General features: G+C 31.6%; 6 protein-coding genes across 10 annotated transcripts; 3 read left to right on the top strand and 3 right to left on the bottom strand.

Moving 5' to 3' along the window:
• Window positions 1-67: 67 nt before the first annotated feature.
• On the bottom strand, window positions 68-4,079 carry LOC113857225 (probable polygalacturonase At1g80170). The gene is made up of 9 exons (XM_027489022.1): window positions 3,876-4,079; window positions 2,874-3,005; window positions 2,368-2,538; window positions 2,252-2,272; window positions 1,967-2,174; window positions 1,249-1,330; window positions 1,075-1,183; window positions 881-997; window positions 68-576 (listed from the first exon to the last, which is right to left on the bottom strand). The coding sequence occupies exons 1-9, from the start codon at window positions 4,077-4,079 to the stop codon at window positions 271-273; spliced, it is 1,350 nt and encodes a 449-aa protein (XP_027344823.1). The 3' UTR covers window positions 68-270.
• A 4,055-nt stretch (window positions 4,080-8,134) lies between these two features.
• LOC113857253 (uncharacterized protein At1g15400-like) lies at window positions 8,135-8,994 on the bottom strand. Its single transcript, XM_027489052.1, has one exon. It carries the CDS (start codon window positions 8,777-8,779, stop codon window positions 8,432-8,434), a length of 348 nt encoding a protein of 115 aa, XP_027344853.1. The 5' UTR covers window positions 8,780-8,994; the 3' UTR covers window positions 8,135-8,431.
• Window positions 8,995-14,328: 5,334 nt separating this feature from the next.
• LOC113857261 (F-box/kelch-repeat protein At5g15710-like) lies at window positions 14,329-15,640 on the bottom strand. Its single transcript, XM_027489061.1, has one exon. The coding sequence runs from the start codon at window positions 15,530-15,532 to the stop codon at window positions 14,429-14,431; it is 1,104 nt and encodes a 367-aa protein (XP_027344862.1). The 5' UTR covers window positions 15,533-15,640; the 3' UTR covers window positions 14,329-14,428.
• A 1,800-nt stretch (window positions 15,641-17,440) lies between these two features.
• On the top strand, window positions 17,441-18,691 carry LOC113857224. Its single transcript, XM_027489021.1, has 3 exons — window positions 17,441-17,532; window positions 18,073-18,301; window positions 18,419-18,691. Exons 1-3 carry the CDS (start codon window positions 17,441-17,443, stop codon window positions 18,689-18,691), a joined length of 594 nt encoding a protein of 197 aa, XP_027344822.1.
• A 1,209-nt stretch (window positions 18,692-19,900) lies between these two features.
• On the top strand, window positions 19,901-26,091 carry LOC113857090 (3-isopropylmalate dehydratase small subunit 3-like). 5 transcript variants are annotated; one of them, XM_027488815.1, is made up of 2 exons: window positions 19,901-20,741; window positions 21,607-22,048. In XM_027488815.1, the coding sequence occupies exon 1, from the start codon at window positions 19,976-19,978 to the stop codon at window positions 20,738-20,740; it is 765 nt and encodes a 254-aa protein (XP_027344616.1). In that variant the 5' UTR covers window positions 19,901-19,975; the 3' UTR covers window position 20,741; window positions 21,607-22,048. The 5 variants fall into 5 exon arrangements, with proteins under 5 accessions (XP_027344616.1, XP_027344618.1, XP_027344617.1 ...); XM_027488817.1 differs by lacking the exon at window positions 21,607-22,048 and adding an exon at window positions 25,972-26,091 and having other exon boundaries at window positions 19,926-20,759; XM_027488816.1 differs by lacking the exon at window positions 21,607-22,048 and adding an exon at window positions 25,976-26,081 and having other exon boundaries at window positions 19,926-20,763.
• LOC113857089 (probable amino-acid racemase) lies at window positions 23,876-26,346 on the top strand. The gene is made up of 2 exons (XM_027488814.1): window positions 23,876-24,891; window positions 25,945-26,346. Exons 1-2 carry the CDS (start codon window positions 24,193-24,195, stop codon window positions 26,230-26,232), a joined length of 987 nt encoding a protein of 328 aa, XP_027344615.1. The 5' UTR covers window positions 23,876-24,192; the 3' UTR covers window positions 26,233-26,346.
• Window positions 26,347-26,691: the final 345 nt, after the last annotated feature.

Here is a 26,691-nt window from a genome sequence, read left to right as displayed (position 1 = left end):
CCCATTTTTATGGTGACTTTGCTTTTGCCACTATGTTAAGCCTAACTCTGCTGGTATTCGGTCATGATATTTATAGTCTACTAGAGACTTAAAACATATTATTGAAATTTGACAAATATAAAATACATTATAAGGGAACTGAGTCAACAACGGATGAAAGAAAGTATAAGGATTTATGCGGATTTTATACAGCATTCACTATTTCTGCTTTCTAGTTGGACAATTGTCCATAAATTATGCGTTGTTACGGCATTTATATACAATTTTTTTCTAAATAGAATATGTTTGTTCAGATGGAACCAAAGCAGAGTCCATCTCTAGCCAGACATTTTGCCTAATGAAATCACTGCCGCTAGTAAAACAGGCAGGAGGGTATACAAAACCCCTAGTAGAACCATGAGCATTCCAGCAGCAAGATTTTGTATTTCCTCCAAAACCTGGTATAAGATAAATATTTTCTAGATATAGTCCTTCACAGGGAAAGGTATCGCTGCAAGCAAATTTTATTGCTTCCTCTGTTGCTGAAGTTCCTTGAATATCAATGAAGGATATACTCTCCACTTTTAAAGCTGAAGTCTGCATTCTCTTACGGTAGAGAACATCACATTCTTGCGACATATGTTAGCATCAGGATAATTAAAAAACTTATATTCCTATGTCAAAAGCAAACTACTTTATCGACTATTTTGAATTGAGTTTTGAGAAACATCAAGTACTGTAGTCCTTGGATATTGAGAGGTGTATGTCGTGATTCTAATGATAATGTGAATTATGAAATTAACTGTTGTTTTTCAAAGAAAGACTTGCTTTTAGAATCATTTACAGAATTAATAAAAGAGCCATGCAAATGCAAGCTATTCCACCTAGAAGCATCACATACCTGATTCTTACATGGGATTTTTGAATCACAGTAATATTGGTCTATTATTATTGGATTTGACACATTTTCCATCAAGATATTCTGGAAATTGATATTGGAGACAAAGCCATCACCACCCTAACGAACATTCAAGGCAAGTCGATCAACTTGATCATCTCTGGAAAGAAAGAGCTAAAATTTGTCAAGAAGAATACCTGCCATGTTTTGATCCGCACGCCATTATCAGTGTTATAAAGATAAGCTCCTTTGACATTTACATCTTGCACCTTCTCCCATGCTTTTGATTTTCCCAAGCTACCAATACTGAAAGAATACGTTCCTGTTATGCTACTTAATGTCATGTAGCGAAAATGAAATTCTTGTTTCACCTTATGCCATGGCCTGGACCACAATAAATGTTGCTGATTCTGACCCTTGAAGAATTTCTGACTATTGAGATGCAATCATCTCCTGAAATAAATTGAACAAGACTCAATGTTTGTTGTTCAGATACACTACTTGAAGAGAGCTGTTGACCAAAAAAAGAAAATTTATTCATGAACTCCAATTAAGTAATTGCTCAAAAGTAATCATTACTCATTAGTTACTGTTTGCTTGTGTCTACTATCATAAGTTACTCACTTAAATATGTTCAATGTGTCACAATTACATTTTTGTCAGTTCATCAAGTCGCGTGTGCATTTATTTTCCTTCTACTCCTTCGTATCTCATAACAACAAGGAAGAATGATAAATATTTTAATTTGTGCCAAACTTGGTCTGGTTTAACAAAAATCAATGCATAGAGGACAAAATATGAAAGAATTCACCTGCGTATCATATTCAAACACCTCCACAAGCCAAAAGAAGTTTCAGATGTTACTTTGTTTCTAAATCCATTGTTACTTGAGAATACAAAAAAGACATTTTAACTCATCCTAATCTTTAGGAGTATATGTTTTCTGAAATATGGCATACTATATAATAATTAGTAACAATTACAAATTACAATTTAAAAGAAAAATGACATGTTAAAAGTACCCCAGAAGCCTTTTTTTTTCCTTTAAGACAAGTAAAGCTAATGTTGCATTTAATGAGGATAACCAACCTGTTCTTATTAAGCTGTCCTTGATCTCAATACCCCTTGTGGCACTAATGTGGACTCCATCAGTATTGGGGCTGAAAGCAGGCGCTAGTACTTCAAGATTGGATGCAACAACCCGGATGCAGCCGGTGAAAGCCATGTGCATTTTTTGGCTATTCAACACCATCAGGTTTCTGACTTTCAGATTCTTGCATTTATGAAAAGTGATGGCCTGCAGTATAATCGTGGCTTCATAATCAGGGAAATGTACTATTGTACTCCATTTTCTGAAGCACCCTAAGTACTAACCGTTGGAGCAGGTTGACATGGCTGACAAGGGACATTGTGAGGTAACAATTTTAGTGCAAAATTCATATTATTCACTTCTAATAAAACATTGAAGTTAAGATTTCCAAGTTCCATACATTTGTGGAGTTGATTTTGCATGATTTGGCCCACCATTCCTGTCCCATTCCATTGATTCTTCCTCCACCATCAACAGTTAGGTGATTCACCTCGTGGAAGTAAAGCCATCTCCGCTGATTTAAACCGTGCCACAGTGCAGGATCTTTTGGTGCTACTATTGTACCTAAGATCTATCATATCATACATTTACCAAGAATCACGAAAACAAAATAGGGCACCTTTGAATAATATTTTTATCAAGTACTTATTCAAGAAACTCTTATTACATAAGAGATTTATATTACAAATTAAATCATGAAACTTGTTGACACAAGTTTAAAATTTTTTTATTTTGATAATTTACCGAAAGAACTTTATTGAAATAAGCTGGAAAGAGCCTTTCAGAGTGTATGTTATTTGTATAAGTTATTTCGAATTTAGCAATAAACATTCTCCATAAACAACATCACGAACAAACTTTATGAGCTGATGCAAAAATTTACTAAAACAATCCAGAGGTTCATACAGTCAGAGTTATCTTAGATCGACAATGCCCGGCAATGTTAACTGGATGGACCAGAAAAGTTTTCCCTGGTGGAAACACAACATTCATTCGTCCAGAGTGAGCACAAGCATCATTCCAAGCCTCCAGGAAGGCCTGAAAAGATAAACAAATTAAGTCAATATCGACGTTTGATGTTTCAATAACATCATGGTGCTTGTACATTGTGTTCATAAACATGCTGCATGAAATTTCATATCAGTTTTCTTAATTTCATTCCTTAAGCTTGAGTTTAAGCATGAAAAAGTAAGAATTTTTCATTGGATAAGAAAATATTTATTATATTTTTGCATCTCCCAACATAATAAATATTTGAACTGATAGAACTATCAAATGTATACTAAAACAATAAAAGAAATTATATCGATTAAAATGCAAATTATAGAACAAATATTTTAGTAGAGATACATAACTAGCCCGGAGCCCATCGCTCCTCTCAAAGTAATGCTCTAAGCATTCTCTGTCAAACTAAACAATTTTACAACAAATTACTGCAATGCTGCCACCCCTCTATCCCCATTCTCTCCTTATATACCAAACTCACTCTCAAAAGTTACTTAGAGTGAGTAAATTGTTTAAACCTTATAAAAAGTATTTTGAACATGTTTCTCAGTCGACATGAGATATCTTAACATTTTGCGCTCACTATTGCCTCTCCATTAAGTATTTGAATAAGATGGACCCTGCTAGTTCTTAAGCAAATCAGTAAATTAACTTATTATACTGATCTTCCTCTTGCAGTAGAATTTCCAGAAACACTTGCTTATTTACAGTAAGCACACAGTGAGTACATTTTCCAAATCACGAGGGAAAAAAAAGAACTTTTTGCTTTTTAAGCAATGAATTCATCTTTGGAATGGTGGGAAAGATAGGAAAAGGAGCATTGAAGCAGAAAAGGATAACCAAATATGGAAAGGAATGAAAGGAAACTTGAAAGTCATATAATTGAATGATTACATAAGCTACCTTGGTGTCATTATGAAGACCATCCCCTTTGGCACCATAATCAATGACAGAAAGAACGCGTTTAGATCTGGTCAACGCTGAATGTGGAAGCTGTATGACAGAGTCAAACCCTTTTGTTTGAGGGAAGAATGAACTCAGTAGAAGGTGTATATGAACAAAGACAAAGGTGGATGTTGAAGATGAAAAGCATCTCAACTTCTTCATTTTTTGTCAGATATTGTGTGATTATGTGGAACATGATCCTTTATAAAAGCAGGATGTGCACATTAATATATTACAGGTTCTGATTAATTAACAAAGATTCATATTTTAATGATTAAGATCTTTATGTTTATTTTTAAACCGTTAAGGTACCTGATTCAAGATTAAGATACTCTATCCCCATCTAATATTAATTTTTTTTTTCAAATTAAGTTTTAAGACCTGAATTACCCTTATTTAAAATATGTCTAAATTAATCAGGTCAACTTGAATTAAGATTTTTCTTCATATGTTGATTAAATTTTAAAATTTAGATAAATAAATAACTTAATTTTAACACGAGAATAATAAATACTAAGATAAAGACTATTTTTAAAGCCTTGCACTAAAATGTTTATTGATAATTTATCCAATAAAAAATAATGTCTTAAATATGTAGTAATGTTGCTGAAAAAGAGACAAACAAAGGAGGAGAAGGTGCATGGTAAACGAGGGAATGAGAGAAAATGTTTAATGTGAAATTTTAAAAATTAAATTTATTTTGTTTGATGAGTAAATAAAAAATAAATTGATAAAGATTATATATTCAAATATAGTAATTTAAAAAATATATTATGTGCAGTTTGGATTGGATGATTTATTAACCTAAGCCTATTTTAACTCAATTAAATCAAAATTGGAGACACTGATAACCTTTTTTAAAAAAATTTGATGGACAAGGTAAAACTTAATCTGAAGTTACGAAGTGCTTGGACAATATTGGGTCATGGGTAGAGTCATTGTCTAAATACTTTTGTGTTATGGTTATATAAGGAAAGTGGAAAATATAAAATAATTTTTTATTTAAAATATTAACATGACAAAGAAGTAAATTAAATTTCATAAAGAAATAGTAAATTATTATTAAAAGGAGGAAAAAAGTGATCTATAAAAGCTGTGAATTTATCTAGTTCCCTTATTTATTGCAAATCTATTTTATTTAATAAGTTTTAAATATAACTTAGTAATTATTTGGTTTTCCTCTTTAAATTTATTCTTTGTGTTATTCTGTTCTGTTTTTTTTAGGTGAAAATCTCCTTAATTTTATTCAGCTGGGTTAATTACGAATAACTAAACTGTATAGTCGTTTTCTTTGAATTTTGTTAACTTTTCATATTTGTGTTAGGTTATGTATGCATGAATATTTATTTTATTCTCTCTTGACTCTTCAATGAAAGATCACTAAGTTCAATTGTTCGATTCATGATAGTTTCTTTAAGTACCAGACATTCAAACATTTTACTAAATGAATTTATAGATTTTCCTAATTTCTTGGAATGAACTAAGACTTGTCAATGATCAAATAGGACTAAAAATTCAGCAAATCCTGCATAACAGAATAAAATAAAAAACCTTGAGTTTAATATAAGGTTTGAATTGTTATAATTATATTACAAGTCATGTCAAATGTGAAATGAAATCACCTATTCCATATTTTTTGTATATATAGTGAAGTTTTGATTTGTTTTTATAAAGAGTTATGGTGGAGGTTCTGTCCGGGGAAGGTTATGCTGTTGATTCTCATATAAATATTAGTGAGAAAACTTTTAAAATAATATCCAAAGGTTTTCCATATGTTGAAAGAAAGAAAAAAAGTGCATATTTTTTCAAATTATTTTGTAAAAATAATTGTTTTTACTTCTAAAAATATTATAATTAATTATTTTCTTAAATTATACTAACATTTTATTTGTACAAGAGATAAAAGAAGTAATAAAAAATAAAAAAATACAAAAATATATGTTATTTAAATGGATTAAAAATAGAAAGAAAAAGTCATTAATTTAGATAAATAAAAATTATTATATGATATAATACTTACGATGATAGTAAAATAATAATTTGTTATTCTTGCATATTTTTATATTATGTAAAATATTACTCAATATTAAAAATTAATAAAATAAAAAACCACTCCCTTCTCTTTCCACACATTTAGAAAAGATAAACGTTAATACCCTTTCATCTTTAATACATTAAAAGAATCATAACGATTAAAAAAAATTGTCTATGTCATAATAAAATCATTTTCAGACACCATAACCAATGTTTAAGGTGAAATTTAAAATTAAGATTAATTAAATAGACAACTTAGTAATGTTTAATAATTTAAAATAGAGTTTATAAAAATAAAATAACTTTATCAAAATCTATCTTTCAAAATAAAATAGATAAACAGGGAAAATGTTGACACGGTAATGGTGTAAAACAGAAGCTTGTCTTTATGAGAATGTAAAAGAAAAGAAAGCACACTTGGATTGGATAATGTCGTTTGGTCTAATTTGGCTGCGACGCTGGCATTATGTGTAGCTCACGGTTTTCTTTCTTTCTTTCTTTTCTCACCAATGAACAAATCCAAATACAAGTAATCATATTCTACCTCCCATGAATGTAATTATATATTCATATACTAATCAAAACAATTATTTAATGCAGCAAGTAATAACAATATGTAATAATAATTTTCAAACATGGGTTGGAGCATCTTTTTACTAAGACCAATTTTGTAACAATAAAAAGATAAGTGGGTGTTTGAGTTAAAGTAATATTGATTTATGTTGGAAACTTGTCTTTTAAAAATAAATATATAGTAAAAATTAGTATAAATTTTTCAACTTAAACACAGAAATTATATTTTATCATACATTGGTTAAAACATAAACTTTAAGATAAAATTTTTGATAAGAATATCTAAATATTAAATTTTTTTATAAAATCGTATTATGATAAAAGAATTTTATTACCCTCGACCCTTATAGTTGAATTTAAGCATAAAAAATAAAATAAAAATTATAAAAATATAATAAATACTTCTTTTTTTAATAAAATTTTATTATTATTAGTTACTTCTCCTTAAATGAGTTTAACAAAACTCTATAATAAAATATGATAAGAAGAATCTAGCATTTTGACACGCTAAAACTCCACCTACAAAAATAATAGAAAAAAAAGTGAAAAGCAAACAGGAAAAAATAAAATTTGAAAGCAATATGATGTAACAAAAGAATAAGAAGTTAGTGGGAATGTTTGAAAATGATTCCTAGAAACACAAATCGCTAATCACTGATAAAAGATTGCTCTCACTTTCTCGTGGGCAAAACACTACTTGCTCTAAGGTGTCGTCTCATGGAGATGGGGAAAAACCCATGTTGATTTCGACAAAATCGTTTTTTCAACTTTCGAATCAATTATAGACCCAACAAAATATTAATCAAATCCCTTCTGCACCACCGACATTGAATGGCTAATTAACCAAACATCTTTATGTTTTAACCAAAATAATAAGGAATCTTATTCTTATTCATAATTTTATAACCTTGTTGAAAAGTGCAAAATAAGATAAATGATGTTACAAAAGAAATACAAAAAAGTTATAAAAATAGAATAACTGAAATTAAGAAGGGAGAGGATAATGGAAAGGGAAGAGTATGCATAAAGATTTTCCTTTCCTAGCATGCATAGTATTTCAATTCCCAAACCCAGTGGGATAAGAGATTGCTACCTCTAATTACTTCTGGATGGGTATATCCAAAAAGGCCCATTTAATTCCTGTTACACCAACATCAATTAAGTGATGTCTACCCATTCTTTTTAAAAATGCTCATCAATCTATTGTCATTCACTAACGTTATAATCAACAATGAAAAAAGTTACACCCACGTGAAATTTGACTTGTAGCTGATCACAAAAAAACAAACAACTTAGAGGATAGGGTTGATTTGAAACAATGGAGATTGAATGTGACGATGATCTTAAATAGCGTTTTCCTAAATTTCCTTGCATCCATAACATGTTCATATTTATTTATCAAATATATATGATCACATACAATGCTTTATCTTATTAAACAAAAATAAATTAAAAAAAAGGGGTACCCATTATTCAATCACGTTCAAGTATGAGGAAACCTTGTAAAATATTATGCAAATTTCGCATCCATCCCTAACTAACAAAAGCATAATCATGTGAAAGATCCCATTCGAGATATACTTTGTACATAGATCAAAATTCTTCGTGGACCCGACAAATATACAAATAATTACAACCCAACCCATTCTCAAACAATCTTTTGAGTGTCTATGAATTCACGTTTAAGTACTTATAAGATTTACGTTTCAACGTTGTTTTACTAATTGTAACTTCTGCTAGAGTTCTTTCAACATGAATCCAAACCTATGCTTAATTGAAACAAAAGCTCAAACACAGACGCAAACACAAGAGTTTTTTTTTCATACATGATGAACTCGAACCCTACCCTCTTCAACCAAACAACCCATCTCCGGTGACCGAAAAAGGCGCAACGATGATTGAGCAACCTACCTCGATCGATGCTTAATTGCCTTGGAGCGTTGACCCTTATCCCCTGTTTTTCCAAAAGCACCACAGAACCCACAAGCAGAGAGCTTGGGAGAGGGAGGCTCGATCGCCGGCGAGACTTTTCCGGTCCGGTAGCCACGAGCGCCGCCGTTGGAGCGGCTTCTCTGGACGGTGTTGATAGGTTCAAGCGTTGTTCCTGGGTTAAGCTCTTTAATCTCTGTTTTTTGGTGTTGTTCTTCTGGTTGATCGAGTTTGTTCAATTCCCCTGACAAAAACCTGTCATCCCAAACAAGCCCTGATGAACCTTGTCTTCTGAAAGACACTGCGGATCTTTGAAGACCAGCCATAGACACAATCACGTACACACACACTTTCTCTCTCTATCACTAGGTATCTTTTCTGGATCTTTCTTTGTAGGTGTAGATAGCTGAAGTTAAAGAGATTTATACGAGTGAATTTGTGTGTCTACAAGTGTGACTTTCTCTGTGTAAGTATATATATATATAATGGGAATGAGTAATGATGATGATAGAGAAAGAAAGAGAAAAATGGAATGGAAGAGAGAGTTGGTGAAGGAAGCTAATGGGTAATGGAAAATGGTCATAACAAGACAACCTAGTCAATTAAACCTCTTTCTTTTTTGTTATGTTTTCTACTTGTCTTTCTGTTCTGCTTCCACATACGGTTTTGTTTTGGTATTCACTTTTTTTGTGGGACTAGGGGATTAAATTTAAACCACAATGTATATATATATAAACAAAGTCATTAATATGTTAAAAAGTTAAAACTAAATATATTGGTTGGTAAGTTTTTATATTGAATGAGTATTTTTACTTTTAAATAAAATAAAAATAAAACATAATGAGATATATTTTTACTTTAAGATAAATGAATATAAATTTTACTGTATTAAATATGAATAAATAAATTAAAAACTAATATTATGTGTTTAAAAAGGAGGAAATAAACTGAAGGAGTAAAGGGCTGAACACTTGTAATCTTGAGAACTATTCAATTATTTCTTTCTAAGGACCAAATAAAATTGAATAGTTTTTGTAGGAAATTAAATTGGGTGTTGACTCAGACTATTTTCAAATAGGTAAGTTCAATTTAGATTAGACTATATCAATTTCAAAAATAAGATTTAAAATATAACCCAAATTAAAAGGGGGAGGTTTTCATATATATTTTTTTACATTATATAGGATCAGCTGATAACTTTCCTACATATTTGTATTCTTAAAAAGTTATGTGATGAAAACAATGTGGAGTTGGTCTTGAACTTATAATATAGCTGGACCACAAATATGAACTGGTTTTGTTAATTGTTCACTCAATCTGAGCCCTTTCAATCAATTCTTGAAGCATTCAAAATGATATTTTAGTTGGTCATATATATAATAATCAATGTCAGGGTTTGCAGGTTGCACGATTACTGTGTCTAAGTGCGTAGCACATTCAGTTGCGTAGCTTTATAAAGAGGCAATGAATTTGCAACCCAGATTGGAGGATAAATACAGTACGTAATGGGTATGTGGAATCAATCAAGAAAGGAAAAGCCAGCACGCAGATAGAGTTTTATTTTAATATGATTCATTAATTGCCAATTTTTGTGTCATAATCAAACATTCGTTAATGGGTAATTATTGACGAAGACAAAATCGGAAATTGCACAGAAGACGAATTTCAATACACCAGTTTCAGCTGGAAATTATAAACTGTGCATGTTTAAACAAGAGTAGAACACACAGGTTAAAAATTAAAAAATCTAAATTTTGTCCTATAAAATAGTTGAATAAAACTCTTAATTATTCCTTTAGGATGATATAATAAATATAATTATTTTATAAGTGTTTTTTCAGTGCAGGAAAGTCCACATAATTAAGAACTTAGTTGTTCACGGTTTAATTTGTTTTACGTATATGATTATATATCCATGTCAAATGAGTATCCTTAAAATTAAATGTATTCATGATTCATATAACATATATTATATTTCAACTATCAAATGGCAAGTCCTCTTCCATATTATAAAAAAAACAATACGTGTCTGAATAAGTATAAGACAGAAATAAAAAACTATAAATAGTGTAAAACCATGAATACTAAAAAACAGTTGAATTAATTAGAACAGCTGAACTGTAATAAAGTTTGATTGAATAATCTAAATGTTATCAACAGATGAAGACAAAGTTGTAAAATGGTAGATACTCATAATGGTGTTTAAAATTTGATAATGGTGTTATTTAAAAACAAAAAAAAATGTTGACTGTGTGGACAAGGGAGCATGAGGGTTACTGTGTTAGGTCCACCAATGCACCGAGTGCGTTACTTCTAATGTTCTCATAATCAATCAATAATGAAAGCCATATAATGCATTCATGTCCTCATCAATGTGATGTCAACTCGCTAACATTCTTTTAAAGGAATAAAATCATATACGTATATGTAAATTTGGTTTTAATTAGATAACATAGATTTTTAAAATTAGATCTAAAATCTAATTCAGTCAAATCTTTTTTGTTTTTGTTTTTTTGGTTTAGTTTTGTGGTTTATATTGGATTTGATTTATACGTGAACAATAAATACTCTTCGTAGGCTTTGATGAATTAAGTTTAATAATTAACAAAACATAACAATTATGTAATCTATTATTAATTTATATACATTTTAAAAATATAAAAAATAAATAAAATAAAAAGGTTTTATTATATTTTATTTAAATATTTATATATTTTTACAATTTATTTAAATTTATTAAATATGTCATACTTTATTATATTTTTACTAAATATTAAATAAAAATTTAATTAAAACAATTAAAATTTAAAAGAACTAAAATCACACATAAATTAAAATATTAGAACAAAAGTATAATTATTTCAAAATGTTTTAAGCGTAATCCTAATTAGCAAGGGATATGTTAACCCTTTTGACTTGGTCCACAAATATATACGAGATGACATTAATTCGTAATTATGCTCTACGAATTCGGTAAGCTACCTTATGATGAGGACAAAGAAGCCAAAAAACATGGTTAGCCAACTTTAATTATTCAAAACATTTTTTTTATAAATTAATACAAAAAGTTGTCATCGTCATGATCATCATCTTCACATCATCAATGTTATCAACTGAATCAAAGATTGCTCAAATAATAGATAACCTTTTCGATAGGTTGCCATTAAAGTTGACATAATAGGTATGGAAATTGACATTCAAATATGATCCCAAAACCAATTTTATATAGAGAAACGATAACATCATTTTTAATATTATTTCTATCATGTTTTCATTAAAATATAAATTTAACTTATTCAATAATATTCACATATAATGGTTTGTTAGCGAGTGATCATGGGAAGTTGTTAAAGCATACGAATACTCTCGTTCTGGTATAATACATTAGATATGACTATTTTTAAATAAAAGAATAAATTTTAATGGTAAATCTTATTAAAAATGGTTATATTTAAAACGTGAAAATTATGCTATATTATTTAATTTTAAATATTAACTATTTATATATGATTGTACATTTTAAATTTATCTTTTTTATTCTCATATTAAAATATCATTTTTATTAATATATTTTGATTTACACACTGGACATTCACCAAAACCTACGTTAAAGAAAGTATTGCATAGACATTTTTTAGCCCATATACTAAAAAATAAAGATTTTTTGAATTAGTGGAAGAGTGAGTTAAAAGAAATGAAGAAATTATATAAAAGAAATTGACACTCTTAAATTAAATGTGTCAAACCATAATTGTCAAACCAATGAAGAGTAATATGAAATACAAATATGATTCTTAGAAATAAAAATAGGTAAAGTATTCAATTAGTACTCACAAAATTTATCCTCTACATATAAAGTATTTACTTGTTACATGAGTACGAGTATATGTATAAAAAATATCTACAAATTTTAATAAGATGAGTGCGTGTATGGGTACTTAAGTACCCAACTCACCCCATACCCCCCTCCACACACACACACATATATATAATGCTACTTATATGAGTGAAGCATTAATCCAAAAGTCTATTATGAGGAGAAATTAGGGTTAATACTTAATACTTTATATATTTGGTTATGTTCACTCTGTAGTCGTTAACAATTATGTAATCATATGAGTTGTTTCACAACTTGTCCTATCGAGAGTTATATTTTAGGGGTATAACTTACAGATAAATTTCTAACCCATCATTTCTCATATCCTATCGAGAGTTGTATTTTAAGGGTATAATTTACAGATAAATATCTAACTCATCACTTCTCATAGGATTCAGAGATCAAGTTCAACAATTTTTATACTAAATAAGTATTTAATAAGTAAGTCTAAAACTATGTTATAATAATTATTAATATTTTCAATTATCTTTATTGTTCTAATTTCATATAATCTTGTTTGAATAATTTTTTACTTACAGTTGAACAACTAAGAATTTAAGAAAACAAAAACTTAACTCACTTTTAGTTTTTAGAAAGTTTTTGTTGATGCTTTTATAAAATATTGGTCAAGATAAAAATTTTACTATTTATTTTATGTAATTTTATATTTTATATTTTTTACTCATTTCAGAATTTTTTTATAGATTATAATTATTTTATTTTTTTGAATGAATAAATTCTTTATTTTGAATTTTTGGGTAATATTATCTTTCAACTTATAATTTTCTATTTTCAAAATTTTTATATGCAAAATAAAAATGTTAAAATTTTTAATATAAATATTTATGTTACTCAAATAAAAGAATACATATTTAAAGATATAAAAATTTATCTAATTAAATTTATTTTATAAGATTAACATAAAAAAATATTTATCAATAAACTAAACTATAATTTTTTTATATTTTTAATAGATAATTTATTTATAATTTTATATCATTTAATTATGCTAATACAATTTAATTATTACATGGTTGATATAAAAATTAATTCTTATTATATAAATATATGTTCTAGTTTCTTTTGGTATTGTTTGACCAAAGCAATATGTAAATCTAAAAAATAAGTGTTTGCTCTCATTTAGAGAGTCTAACTTTGATGAAGAGGCAAAATAGCCTAACTATATCTATTTTTTTAACTTTATAATAAATAATTAACTAAGATTCTTTTTTTTTAAGTCTTGGAGAGTAATATTACATGACTTTCAAGTTTATGAATTAGTTGTTTTAGATAATCTTGAAAAATATGTGTAAAATTTTGCTTATAATTTTTAAGTACTTTAGTTTAAAAATTTGATGTATTAAAATACACCTATCACTTATAATTTTTGAATATTTATTTTCTATTTATGTTGAAATTTTATTCGTAAGTTATATATCAAAATTTTTATATTATTATACTATTTATATAAAGTTATATAAATATATTTTTTTTAGACAAATACGGATAATAAAAATAAGTATAGATATGTAAGTACCTATAAAATACAAATATGAAAATTAAAATTACTATCCACATAAATATAAAATTAAATATGAGTATTTTTTAATATGCGAGTATGGGATAGTACCATACTCATTCTCATCCCTAATTTTGCCTCTACTCTTCAAAAAAGTGAGGACAAAATTTTTGAGTGGACTCTGCATCCAAAAGTTTCCTTTCCCCCTCCCCCCCTCTTTAATCTATCACCATCTTAAGCTATTAGCTTTATACATTCTTCTCCTATTCTCTTATCTATGTTTCTCTTCTCCTACATATCTATGCATAATTGTAAGAGTTCATTTTATCATCGTTGACTGAAATAATAAAAGCAGAGTAAAATTTAAGTGGAGATTAAATTAGACCTCAGTTTGTATTAATTCAACCCAATCCAATCCAACCCAACCCAATCCTACTATGTGCTAATATTTCACCTGACAGTAACATTCTATAACATTTCAATTCATTTATTTTAATGAAGTTGTACATAAATTAATCCTTCCAAAACTCTCACAATCTCACTTCCAAACATTTACATGTACCAAAAGATGACTAAGGATTAAAAGATTAGAGAGGAAGCAAGTGTAGGGTGAATAAGCGCCCCTCTTATTGGGCAATTGGGCACTTGTTTCCCCTTGATGTAGCCACACCCATCAACCCAAACCCATTCCCATCTACACATATCCCTTACTCTTTTGCAAACTAACATTCCAGTTCCAAGATCCCTATACAAACAAATAGCATCATCACTACCAACACACTTAACACTCTCCCAATTTCTCTTCCCAGAGAGCAATCTCAAACCCAATTCACTTGGCACCTTATCCACTAAGCACCATGTGTCCCCTTCATTAAGCTCCCAAATGCAAGCACTCCCACCACACGTGCCACCAACCAATGCCAATGCACCATTCCACCGAACAAGCGTGGCAAATTCTAGGCTCTCCGCATTGGGCACACCCAACTCCCTCCATCTGTTTGAGCCAACACCAAACTCCATCACACTATAGGCTCTAGCCGAGGTTATCCAATACAACGTTGTTGTATCCTCTATGTACACATTTTCATTGGGTGTCCAAACGGTAAGTCTAACGGCAAATTCTACAGGCATGGACCCCACAACCTGCCACGTGTCTAACCTTGAATCATACATTTCCACATTGTGTTCATAGGTGGCACCACCTGGTGCTGCCTCCGACATGCCACCAGCCACGTAGATTCTAAAGGAAGGAAACAGAACATCATGGTTTGGCTCAGAAATTGCGACTCCAACAGCAGGGTTAGTCCTTGAAACGTGTAACCGAGGAAGGTACCTAAACTGGGTTGTGAAGGGGTTGCAAAGACCCAATTGCAGGGAGGTAGAATTTGTGAGCCTCAGGAGAAGGAGGTTCCCAATTGTAGCAACTAGTCTAATTGATCCAAGGGGTAAGAATTGTAGGGAGAGTTGGTGCCAATTATCTATTACTGGGTTGTGAACATATAAGCATGGTTTGTGGTTGCGAATTGGCAAAGCCAAGAACCATGGAGAGGTTGTTGGGGTCAAAGGATAAGCCTTTGAACATGTGTGCCAATTCTTGCAAGTTGATCTAGCTCTTGCTAAGGTGTCTGGGGACAGAAAGGAGAAGATTTTGGTTAATAGATCAAAGGGTAGGTTGCTCCACATAGTTGAAAAGTGAAGGTTTCAGCATGTGTGAGAGATAGATGTGTGAGAAGCAGAGGGGTGATGGTTAGCATATATCTATCAACAAGTAGATTGTAAATGTCACCTTGCTTGCCCATGTTCTCATTCATACCGTCTTATTATATAACTAAAAACTTCATCATCAACATTTGATTCACTTTTAGTAAATTTTGTTGTGCTACTTATACATGGTATTTTTACAATGGTTGGTGGCCCCATACAATTATTAGAGGCCAATTATTGCATCGGTATGTGTGACCCACATGTGATGCGGAGCTCTGTCATCTCACCCACTTGTGTGAATTTGTTCCTTTTCAATTTTAATATCTTCCCTCTGTGCCTGCTTTCAAACCTAAGTTGGATGGTTCCTGGATTTAGCCAAAGGGTGAGAGAATATATACTAGCTACCCTTCTTTTCTTCACGTCCACAGGAAGAATTTGGCTGACTCCTCTCATCTTTTTTCAAAATAAATTCTGTTACTCTAAATCCTCTATTATTTTTTGAAAGTAAATTTTTATGTAAAGATTCATACTAGTTTTAGATTAGTTGTTTGTAATTTTCTTTTCTTTATCAGTAGTACATTGTTATAAATTATAGTTTGTAATTTCAAGGTTTAATGCAAACAAGAGGTTAACTATTCATAATGATTACCAATATAAAGAAAATGACCATGGAATATGGCTTTTATGGATTTTGAGTGCTCAAGTTGTTACCAACTTACCAAAGCTGTGTGTTGCTTTAGCATAAAAAGCTACGCCTATTGCTTAATTAATTAATTAAAACATCATTACGGCTGTGCTTAGAACCTTTTCCTCAAGTAAGATTGTCAAAGATGAGGTGATACTGATATAGATTATGTTACTGTCAGAAAAGGCAACGTTGCGTCTTAAATTTGTGTGCTATACAGTTTTTTTTTATTCAATGTGATACGTATCATACAGAGGAGGATTAGGAATTACGAATACACTTTCAATTATTAGTTGAAATTTGTTAAAAATTATAAAAATATGAGAAAGAATTAAGATGTCAAATTATTAAATAAAGAAGAAACTTATATAATTTTATAAAGTTGGTTAATAATTAAGAGTATATTAAAAAATGTGTCATTATTTTATTTATATAACAAAAATATGGTAATAGCCACACTAGCAATTTGGGTCCTTACCCTCCGTATTGCGATTGGGATTAAAAATTTTCAATTGTTTTCATTGAGATGAACCAACAAAAGGGTGTGACGTGCTCAATTTGTCTAGGCCCAAAATTTTTATTCAGTATAATCGGACATATGAATGACCCGAATTTCTTTTTTTCTTTTTGGGTTTTTTATGCCATCATTTTACACCTTTTAATCGGCAATGCCCAAATAAAAACCATTTTAACAATTGGTGAAATCCTGCCTTACTTGATCTCTCTCTTAAAATAAATAAAAATAAAATAAGTGTTGTGTTTCAGTGGAATCGTTGTCGAGTCACATGCTCAATCAGGATTCAAATGATTTAATTTATAAAAAAGAAGATTCCTCGACGTTGATATGTACATAGAATTTGGCAGTATATGAAAAATAAAAACAAGAGAGTTAGATGTGGATGTGGTCCAATGCAGACCAAATAGTTACCAAACAACAATCGTAGAAAAACCAAAATGTTTCCCTTGTTACGTTAAAACTTGTTGATTTCCCTTCACTCCGATTTCCTATAAATTCAGAGGGATTAACGTCTTTTGCAAACTGTAAATAAAATAAGAGATAAAGTTCAAAGGGATTTTATGCGATTTTTAGGGTAAAATTGAAACTGTCAAATTGTTCACATCTCTGTTTGCCATTGCCACATCTATTCCATCAGTTTCATTTTTCGGGACCTTTTAGAGGGTCCTCTCAAAGATTTGTTGCCATGGCTTCTTCTAAGAGATGGGCTAGCCTCATTTGCTCCATTGCTTTTTCAATCTATTTCTTTATCATCATTTTTCAAGTACCCATTTTCAGGTATCATTTTCCTTAATTTTTTTCACCCTAAAATTTGATAAAAATATTATTTTTAACCCGGGAATCTTTTTTTCTTAAGCTATAACCCTACAATGGTCAAATTTTGTTTATAATCAAAGAACGCTTCTTGTCATTTTCTTTTTAGCATTTCCCATTCAGAATACCAGGGTTATAACCTTAATGAAATCATACGTATCTTCAATTAAATATTCCTGAAATTAGGGTTGATGTAACATTTAGGCAACCCACCTTTTTTGTTACTTATATATTTTAATTTTCTGTAAGTTTCTGATGTGTTGGTCTACAGTATCATATACTCATGAACTAACAAACAGAAGCGTAAAATCAATCTTCTAGGTATCAGACAGTTGAAGTAGCATGTAGAAAATCATAACATTATTTGGGTTCATGATTGCACTGCCTCTATTATTGGAATTGAGTTCTGAAACAGTACTTTTAAATTCTGTTTCAGTGATAACTCAGAAAAATCCTATTTGTATTATAGTGATGATACTCACACAAGTCCTATGCATTTTCCAGTGTTCCATGTAGAACAGGAATTTGTGAGACACCACTAGAAGTGACATCTTCTCAGTTAATTGCAAGTGAGATTTTCCCTCGTTTTATAGTGAAGGTTCTTCTCTACCCAGGAGCTCTTGCAAAGGCCATTTGCAAGCACAAAACCATCCCAAGCTTTGGAAATCTACTAAAGTTGTACAAGTTCAATACAAGAGCAATCACTTCCACATCAGATCTCCAACGCCTTGAGGTGTTGATTAGCAACTGAGAAATAATGTTAATGCCTCTATTAATTAGTATTGAATATTGATGAACTCCTTGAAGGTTAAACTTTGGTACTCATTTTGAAGTTGGGTTCTTCATGCAGGTTCTAGCAGGAAGCTATTTGTCTGTGGCAGGAGCAATCATGGGTCTGATAAAATCAGGAAAAATGAGCCTTTTTGGAATACTTCTTCTTATGTGGGGTCTGATTAGAGAGTCCATTATGGGAAAATCTAGTTTCACTCATGCAAAAGGTATCCATATCTATCCAGCCATGTATATTGCACTAATCTCAGCATTCTTCTCTATCAGAAAGGATGTCAGGAAGATAATTCGTAGCTTCACTCGAAAGCATGTTGTGAAGGGAAAACGTTTCTAGATGAAAGGTAAAATGAGACTAGCAATGGCATGCATGCATCCATCGCCTAACTAGCTAGGATGTTTGAGTTTTGCTTACTGTTTAAGGCTTCTTAATCTTAGGCTAGGAATTGGAGAATATGCAGCATAAAATCTTGTGTATTATTTTTGAATGAGAATGAGTTGTAGACATGCATATAACCTTCGGGTTTTCATTGTTAAGTTCGTTCATTGCTGCTGTTCTGAATAGAGGGTTGACATAATTCTTCAGGATGTTCACAATGCCAGCTTATTGTCAACTTTTAGTTCTTTCATTACATTATCAAATCCAAACAAAAAGGTGTTTTCCAAAAGGAGACATGTATAAACAGAATGAGTTGTAGACATTTAGACTTATTATTGTCTTTGTCGACCTCATTGCTGCTGTTCTGAATAAAAGATTGGCAGAATTCTTTAGGAAATGCAAAATGCATCTTATTGTGTGCACTTTTAGCTCTTCCATTGCATCTATTAAATCTAAATGACAAGTTGTTTATTTCCAAAACTTGAAAGCAAATCCAGCATTTTCTATGAGAGCTTAAAAGATCAATTTAGTTTGTTTCATTGCATTGTTAAATTGAAGTGTCCGTTTAGCTTTTGAAATTCAACACCACATTGGAACTTAAAAATGGGATTAGCCTTATTAATTCTATTTTTTATGTTTAGGATCTCTTCAATTTCATATGACAATTTTATGGAATTATAAAATAATTAGCTTGAATATCTTTCAATTTTTACTCAATACCATTTATTATCGATTCTACATTTAAAAATTAGAGGTGGGGATTGGCACAAGTTTGAATAGGCTCCTAAACTTGAGTTGAGTTGACTTATGTTTATTATATTTAAGTTAATAATTTGCTTTTAATTTATGAAAAGAAATTATTCATTTTCAATTAATTTTTTTTATAAATACTTTTTATAAGCTTACTTAAATCGAGCCATAATACAATTATTCAAAAACATGTTAGAATCACTTGATAAATACTGCTGTACGAAGTTATAACAATGATATATAGCAAAGATTGGTCTAAAAGCGTTTTATAATATAAAGATAAATATGAAAACCAAATTAGGAGAAAACATTATGTAAATTAACTACAAAAATTAAACTTAAACGAGGAAAAGAAGAGAAAGCAGCGACCTCACCAACCGCAGCACATAAAAACGACTTCGTTTTAAGACAGAATATAAACACAACAACGATTTGTTGGGGGCTGCTGAAAGGGGGAAAAGAAGAGAAAGAGTGTGCTGTTGAACTGCGACAATGGCGATGGCGTTGTTCTCTTCAACGGCAATTGCAACCGTTCCTCGAATCCTCGCATTCGCTTCCTCCAGCAAACTCTCCTTCTCTCTTCTTCCATCATCATCATCATCATCTTCTTCTTCTTCTCGATTCCTTTCATTTCCCACTTCTCCATCAAACCTCGCTCTCTCTCTTCAATCCCCACGCGCCTACGTGTCTCCTTCCGCCTCCGCATCAGCATCCGCATCCTTCCACGGCCTCTGCTATGTCGTCGGTGACAACATCGACACCGACCAGATCATTCCTGCCGAGTACCTCACCCTCGTCCCTTCCAAGCCCGACGAATACGAGCAGCTTGGTTCCTTCGCCCTCGTTGGTCTCCCCGCTTCCTACGCCACTCGATTCATCGATCCCGGCGAGACCAAAACTAAGTACGCGATCATCATTGCCGGCGCTAACTTCGGCTGCGGCTCCTCCCGCGAGCACGCGCCCGTCGCGCTTGGTGCCTCCGGTGCCGCTGCCGTTGTGGCTGAGTCCTACGCTCGCATCTTCTTCCGAAACTCGGTGGCGACCGGCGAGGTCTATCCGCTGGAATCGGAGAGTCGCCTCTGCGAGGAGTGCAGAACTGGCGACGTGGTGACGATCGAGCTCGGAGAGAATCGGTTGATCAATCACACTACCGGAAAGGAGTATCGGTTGAAACCGATCGGCGATGCGGGTCCTGTGATTGAGGCCGGTGGTATCTTTGCGTATGCTAGGAACACCGGCATGATTCCCTCTCGTTGAGGTATTACATTCTTCTATTCAATTACTTTATAGGTTAATTATCTTATCAGGGACTAAATGAGGATTTAAAATTCAGGGTAAAAGTTATTAGTGCTTAGGGTTTGCTCAAGAAAAAGTGATGAAGCAAAAACATGCATGTTAGATGTGCTATTGATTATGAAAGACTAACTTGAAGAAACTAAACAATGACTGTTAGATATGCAAGTTATGATCATTAACAAGCTTTCACTGTGTAAGGACCGCGTGAATTATGCGTAGTTAAATTCTTGATAGTGAACTGAAGAACAGGTAGAAAAGGGTCCCTATGATATTCTTAGGAACTGCAAGAGTTATGATAGATCCCCCGTTTCCATTACTTGTCATCCCAACCTAAGAGGCTAATATTGCAAGTTAACACAAAATTGAAAAGAGTAGGCTAATATTGCAAGTTTGTTGTTCTCAATATGTATTTGATTATGGATCTGGACCCCAGCATTTGCCTACCCTGAGATTAGATGCTGTGACATGCGGAATAATTTCATGAAAACCATTTTCAGATTAATTTGATTGTTGTTGATGTTTTTATGGTATTTTAAAAATGAAAATAATACAATGGAGCGGATGTTATTGTCATTCTTTTGAGATTTTGTTGTTTGATTTGTTCTCAACATTCAACTAGGTTTTTACATCATTTTTTAAAGTTAAGTTAGCGTGCCGATGATGTTTATGCTCTTTATGTGTTTCCAATCCAAAATCTTGTTGGCTCGGCTCTTATTTATATTTGCTCTTGAAGTAGATGAGACCAGACTTTTGTTCTCTGTTTTCGTTGGGGTTCTAACATCATATGTGTCTGCATCAATTGGATTGGAAAACTTTTTACCCTCCAGATAGATGTTGCATGTGACAGTAGACATTTCGGGAAGCTGGAACCATTCATGGATTTGTTGGAACTGTGACAACTTCTTTGGCAGCAACTGACAACTACCCAATTATTTGAGTATTTGCAATATACTGCCTGCTCAATTCAGATTCTTTCTCGAAAGGCAGTTTCAATTGACAGTCAATTCGGCAGATAACTACTGTATTGTGTACTGTCTTTCTAAGATGAAAGTTAATTGGTTGAAAATTAGTATTGTAATTTGGCGTTAAACTTTAGGAAATATGGAGTTTCCTTTTTTGCTTGATGTTTATGCTTCCATTAGAACATTTGAAACTTTAAATGTATGTTGCATCAGCAGGATCTTTAGTGTATTCTTCTCTTGTACTCCTTCGCAAGTGCTGACTTGGATTGGCTAGTTTTTAATTAATATAATTGAAAACAGGGGTATTAATATTTTAAATTTTCAAATGCTGTACGAATCACAATAACCGTTTTGATTAGCTACAAAATAATATAAAAAAATGGCAAAAAATTATGTTTCGGCCTGAAGTTTTATCTTGTATTTTGACTTGAGGAAGATGTCTTGAAACTGATGTCCTAATGCCAGTTGCACAAACAAAAACCGTTTTTTCTTCTTTGAATTCTTGCAAAGCATATTCGTGATATCAGATAATGAGTTGTTTAACATAGACAAAACATTCAAATGCAGAGAATTGTCAACACACCGGTGGAGTACAATGACTGCGTTTCTCACTTTGCTGTCTCGTGTTTATAATGACTTGTGTTGACTGTTTAGAAAAAAAATGTTTAACTGTATTTCTGATAACTTGAGTTTAGATTATATGCAATTTTGATGATCTTATTTTTTTTGAGCCCATTAAGTATTTTTTTTTAAATCAAGCAAAATTGGAGCATCTATCAAATTTCTTGTCTAAAGCTATAGTTTTTGTTTTCTATTCAAGTATGTGTAGGTTTATCATGCATTTGGAACAAGAAATTGTTTTAGAACTTTTCAAGTTAGAAATTTAGTGAAAATTTAATAAAATGTTTTACAAGATGTGTGATTAAAGTTTGCAGATGAGAAGAATGTATATATAATATATATAAATTGGATAGTTTGATGTTTTGGTTAGTGAGATTTAAATAGAAGGTTTAAAACAGATTTAATTTGTAAAAAAAAATGGTGAAAGATGAGAATGAGGTTTAAAGTAGTTGAAAGTTAATGAATGGGCTAAATTTGTTTAATTTTAAAAATAGGATATAATTTGCTTGAAAGAAAAATTGAGAGACTAATATTACATGTACTTCAAATTAAAGGGATAAAAATATAATTAAATGAAAAGAATAAGAAGACAAAAATTAGTAACGTTTTATGCTTACCAACTCATGGATGTCTAGGATGAAAGGAAGAAATTGGGCACGCCTATAAATGAGTACCCCCCAAAAAAATCTAAAAACTTACAAACCAAGAATATGTGATCTACTCACAAAAAAGTGCTTTTTTGTTTTTTTTGTTATAGGTCAGCTCTATATTTTTATTGGTTTTGGTCAAGGTAACTCAGCTCTATTTCATTCTACCATCTGGGCGATCAGTGGATCAAGAGTAGTTTAGAAAAAGCCTTAACAACTTCTTTCATGAGCCTGGGCCCAAACATACGGCTACCCAATTTGCATCCTTTGGAAGAGGATGTTGTTAAGAATCTCATATTGGCAAGTGTAATTTTTTTTGTTTATTATGTTATTTTAGAATATTACAGTATTGCTTTTTAACAATAACTATTTAAAACCATATTTCAAATACTTTTTAATTAGTTGATAGTATAATTTTATTTACATTAAGATTGTATCAAAATTAAATTATATTTTAAATAAATTTGACTCTTTAGAAACGGATGTGTTTTGTATGATAAAACAAAAGTATAATTATAATTATATAATTAAGATTTTAACAACTTAAACTTTGTTAACTTTCTGATCAGCTGTTATAATTGCATTTTATCCCATGGATCTTGAATAGTCGAAGACGAACAACATCAACTTGAGTCAACCGGAGAACATGACAGTACAACTAATGCGAAACGTGACACGAAGATTCTTCGTGGTTTTAGATATTGTAGCTGCATTTTACACACGGGCATTTAAATATACGGTTTTCTTAAATTTTATATTTGTATTTTCAGTCCAATTACCAATTTAAAAAGCTACCCTTCATTTGATTTTGTGATAAATGACGATTAGAAACATGACTTAAGGTTTTTTGGTTTCAGAATTTAGTTATCGTCTTAGAATTACAACTTAAAATACAGCCATCGGTTTGCCTGGATAGAAGTTCAGTACATGGGCCTACTTTGGCGTAAATTCAGGTGTCTGCACAAGGGATTTTGGTTGGTTCCTGTTCTTTGAGTTTCTTACTACACTCCAGTCCAGAACACAAACGGGGTTGTAAATTTCATGCACGAGAAACCCTTTTTGATCAGAGGAGAAAAAAGATGAATTCCTGATTGTTCAAGTTCTAAGGTACACCGTTCTTCATTTTTTACTTGTCAATGAAAGCTGTAGAACTCCAACTACAAAGTGTTTTCACACATTGGAGATGTTCCATGTCATTTTGACAACGTCTTTCCAGAGCTTATGTTGTCTGTCCCAGACATTAGGCTTTATAAATTCACCTAGAAATCTGTACAAGGCACGGTCTTGCCAAGTACAGGCTGCACCTCCCTCATCAATTATTTTAAACGCATATGAAAGTGATGAATTTTCTGAGGGTAAGAAACTTTATGGATCTGCCACCCCTTTGGTCAATCAGGCCAGTAGCGTGGGAATAATTGGAGGGGTATCTGTGAATGCTACACTCAAATTTTTTAGGAAACTTGTGGAGTTCAGTGCTGAAGATGGAGGAAATCCCCCTCCTTTGGTACTGTGTTCTGATCCTCTTTTGAGTAGGGAGCTTTTGTCCTATGAAAGAGATTATTTGGTTTCTGGTACTAGTAAAGTGGAAAATTTGAAATTGGATTCTTCATCTATTGTGCAGAACGTTATAAATAAAAGGGTTTTTCTTGAGTCTTCTGGGGCTCGTTGCATTGTGATGCCTTGTCATGTATCACATTCTTGGTATAAAGAGATATCAGCGGGATGTTCTGTTCCTTTTCTTCACATGGCTGAGTGTGTTGCCAGGAAGCTCAAAGAAGCTAAGTTAAAGCCACTTGAAGCTGGTAATTCTTTGCGGATTGGAGTGCTTGCAACTAATGCAACTCTAGCAGCTGGGTTTTATCAGGAGAAGCTTCACAATGAAGTAATTTCCCCTAGCACATAATATGTTGTGATATTGTTTTTAATAGATAGCATTTTTAATTAAATGCAATTAGCGTATCTTCTGCTTAAGAAGAAAAGTAGATGCCCTGACAAATGCCCCATTTTAAAGACTTGCTTTTTTACTGTATTACTTTTAAAATATTCCATGTGATGCAGAGTTGTAGATCTTTGTAAACTTTCTTTTAAAATTTGTGGATTTCTTCTAGGTTGGTTATGACATACGAGAAATTGAAGAACTGTTGCAGGTTTGCTTGAATTTGAACATATTTATGCATTTAAAATTTGAATTACATGGCAGTTCATATTTTCTAAATCAAGAGTAGAAAAAGGAAAGGGAAGCTCCTTCTTTTAATGGATGGTGTGATTGAGGTGTTTTGGTGTAATTACCTAAAAGTTTAATTTAGGTGAATTTGAAATATTGTCAAACATGCAAACTCTAATGTTTGAGCAAATTTTGACTTTTCAATTTCTTAATTTATATTCTTCACTAGGAACTAACTCTGTTATGCTCTAGTACGCAATGAGCATATAATTTATCTATTATGTTCTTTACTTCATCAAACAAGTGCCAACAATATTTGTCTTATGCTAAACCCTGCAATAAGGTGTTAGAGTTCTGTGATACCTTGGCTGTTTCTATATTATCTGTAACCCAATTATGTCTGTATTTTGGAATATGGTGGGATTTGAATATTGATCTAGTAGTCTCCCAAGAGACAGTACTATGCCACATGAACTAACGTGCTTGAGTGCATTGTCATGCTTAATATTTGGAAAACTTTGGAAGGCTTACAAGTTACATCTTATTAAACTACAGCTACATCTGTGCAATGTTGTTAGTAACCATTTGCAAATGACAATGTTTATAATGAATTTCTATGTCTAGCATGTGCACGCAAAATTTTGTTAGTGCAGCCCTGCCTTTGTATTTTACTGTGCTTTTCAAGTCAATTTCTTGACTAAATTTCTTCTTTTGCTTATTTCACTCATTTCTTTGCTTTTCTCCAATGCTTACTTCTACATCACAATTTAGGGGTTTGAGGTTGTGCTGCCTGATAGAGCAACTATGGAGCATACAGTGATACCTGCAATTGAAGCTTTGAACAGAAAGGATATGGAAGGGGCATGCAATCTATTGAGAATTGCACTTCAAGTTCTTTTGGTGAGGGCAGTGAACTCTGTTATCCTTGCTTCTGATGATATGCGGGATCTATTGCCCAAAGATGATCCTCTTCTTAAGAAATGCGTTGATCCAATGGATGCCTTAGCTTGGTCAACTATCAAATGGGCAAGATCATCTGGAGATAATATATGGCAATAGAAAGTGAAATTATGGTTCTTTCTGAGCTGCTTCTGTAATCTCATTGATATCATGTTTCGAGTTAATGTAATTTTTTGTATTTTGTATTCATCATTGAATTCCATTTCCCTCATTTATACTCAAAATGTTACTTATTTTTCATTAAACAAGACAAATAAATGACTATAAAGAAAATAATCAATGGATTCTAACTCTGGCAAAGAGAGAGGAACCCAAAAAGAAATGGGAAAACTTGTTTAATCAAGGAAAATGTCCCTTATTGGAAAGAAGAATAAAAAATATTCAACTTCAGAATTGATAGGTATATTAGATTTTCAAGGGGATAATTTTTAATAATGAGCACCGTTGCCGAACTGCATCCAACTAGGTGGACATCTTGGGACCTCCAACTGATAAGTTATGTAGCTTTTAACAAAATAGTAATAATAGTAAAATTTAGAATAATGGTATAATCGTTAT

Source organism: Abrus precatorius, unplaced genomic scaffold, assembly GCF_003935025.1.
Source record: "Abrus precatorius isolate BTA unplaced genomic scaffold, Abrus_2018 Scaffold153, whole genome shotgun sequence".
NCBI lineage: Eukaryota > Viridiplantae > Streptophyta > Magnoliopsida > Fabales > Fabaceae > Abrus > Abrus precatorius.
This window is presented reverse-complemented; position numbering and strand designations above follow the sequence as displayed.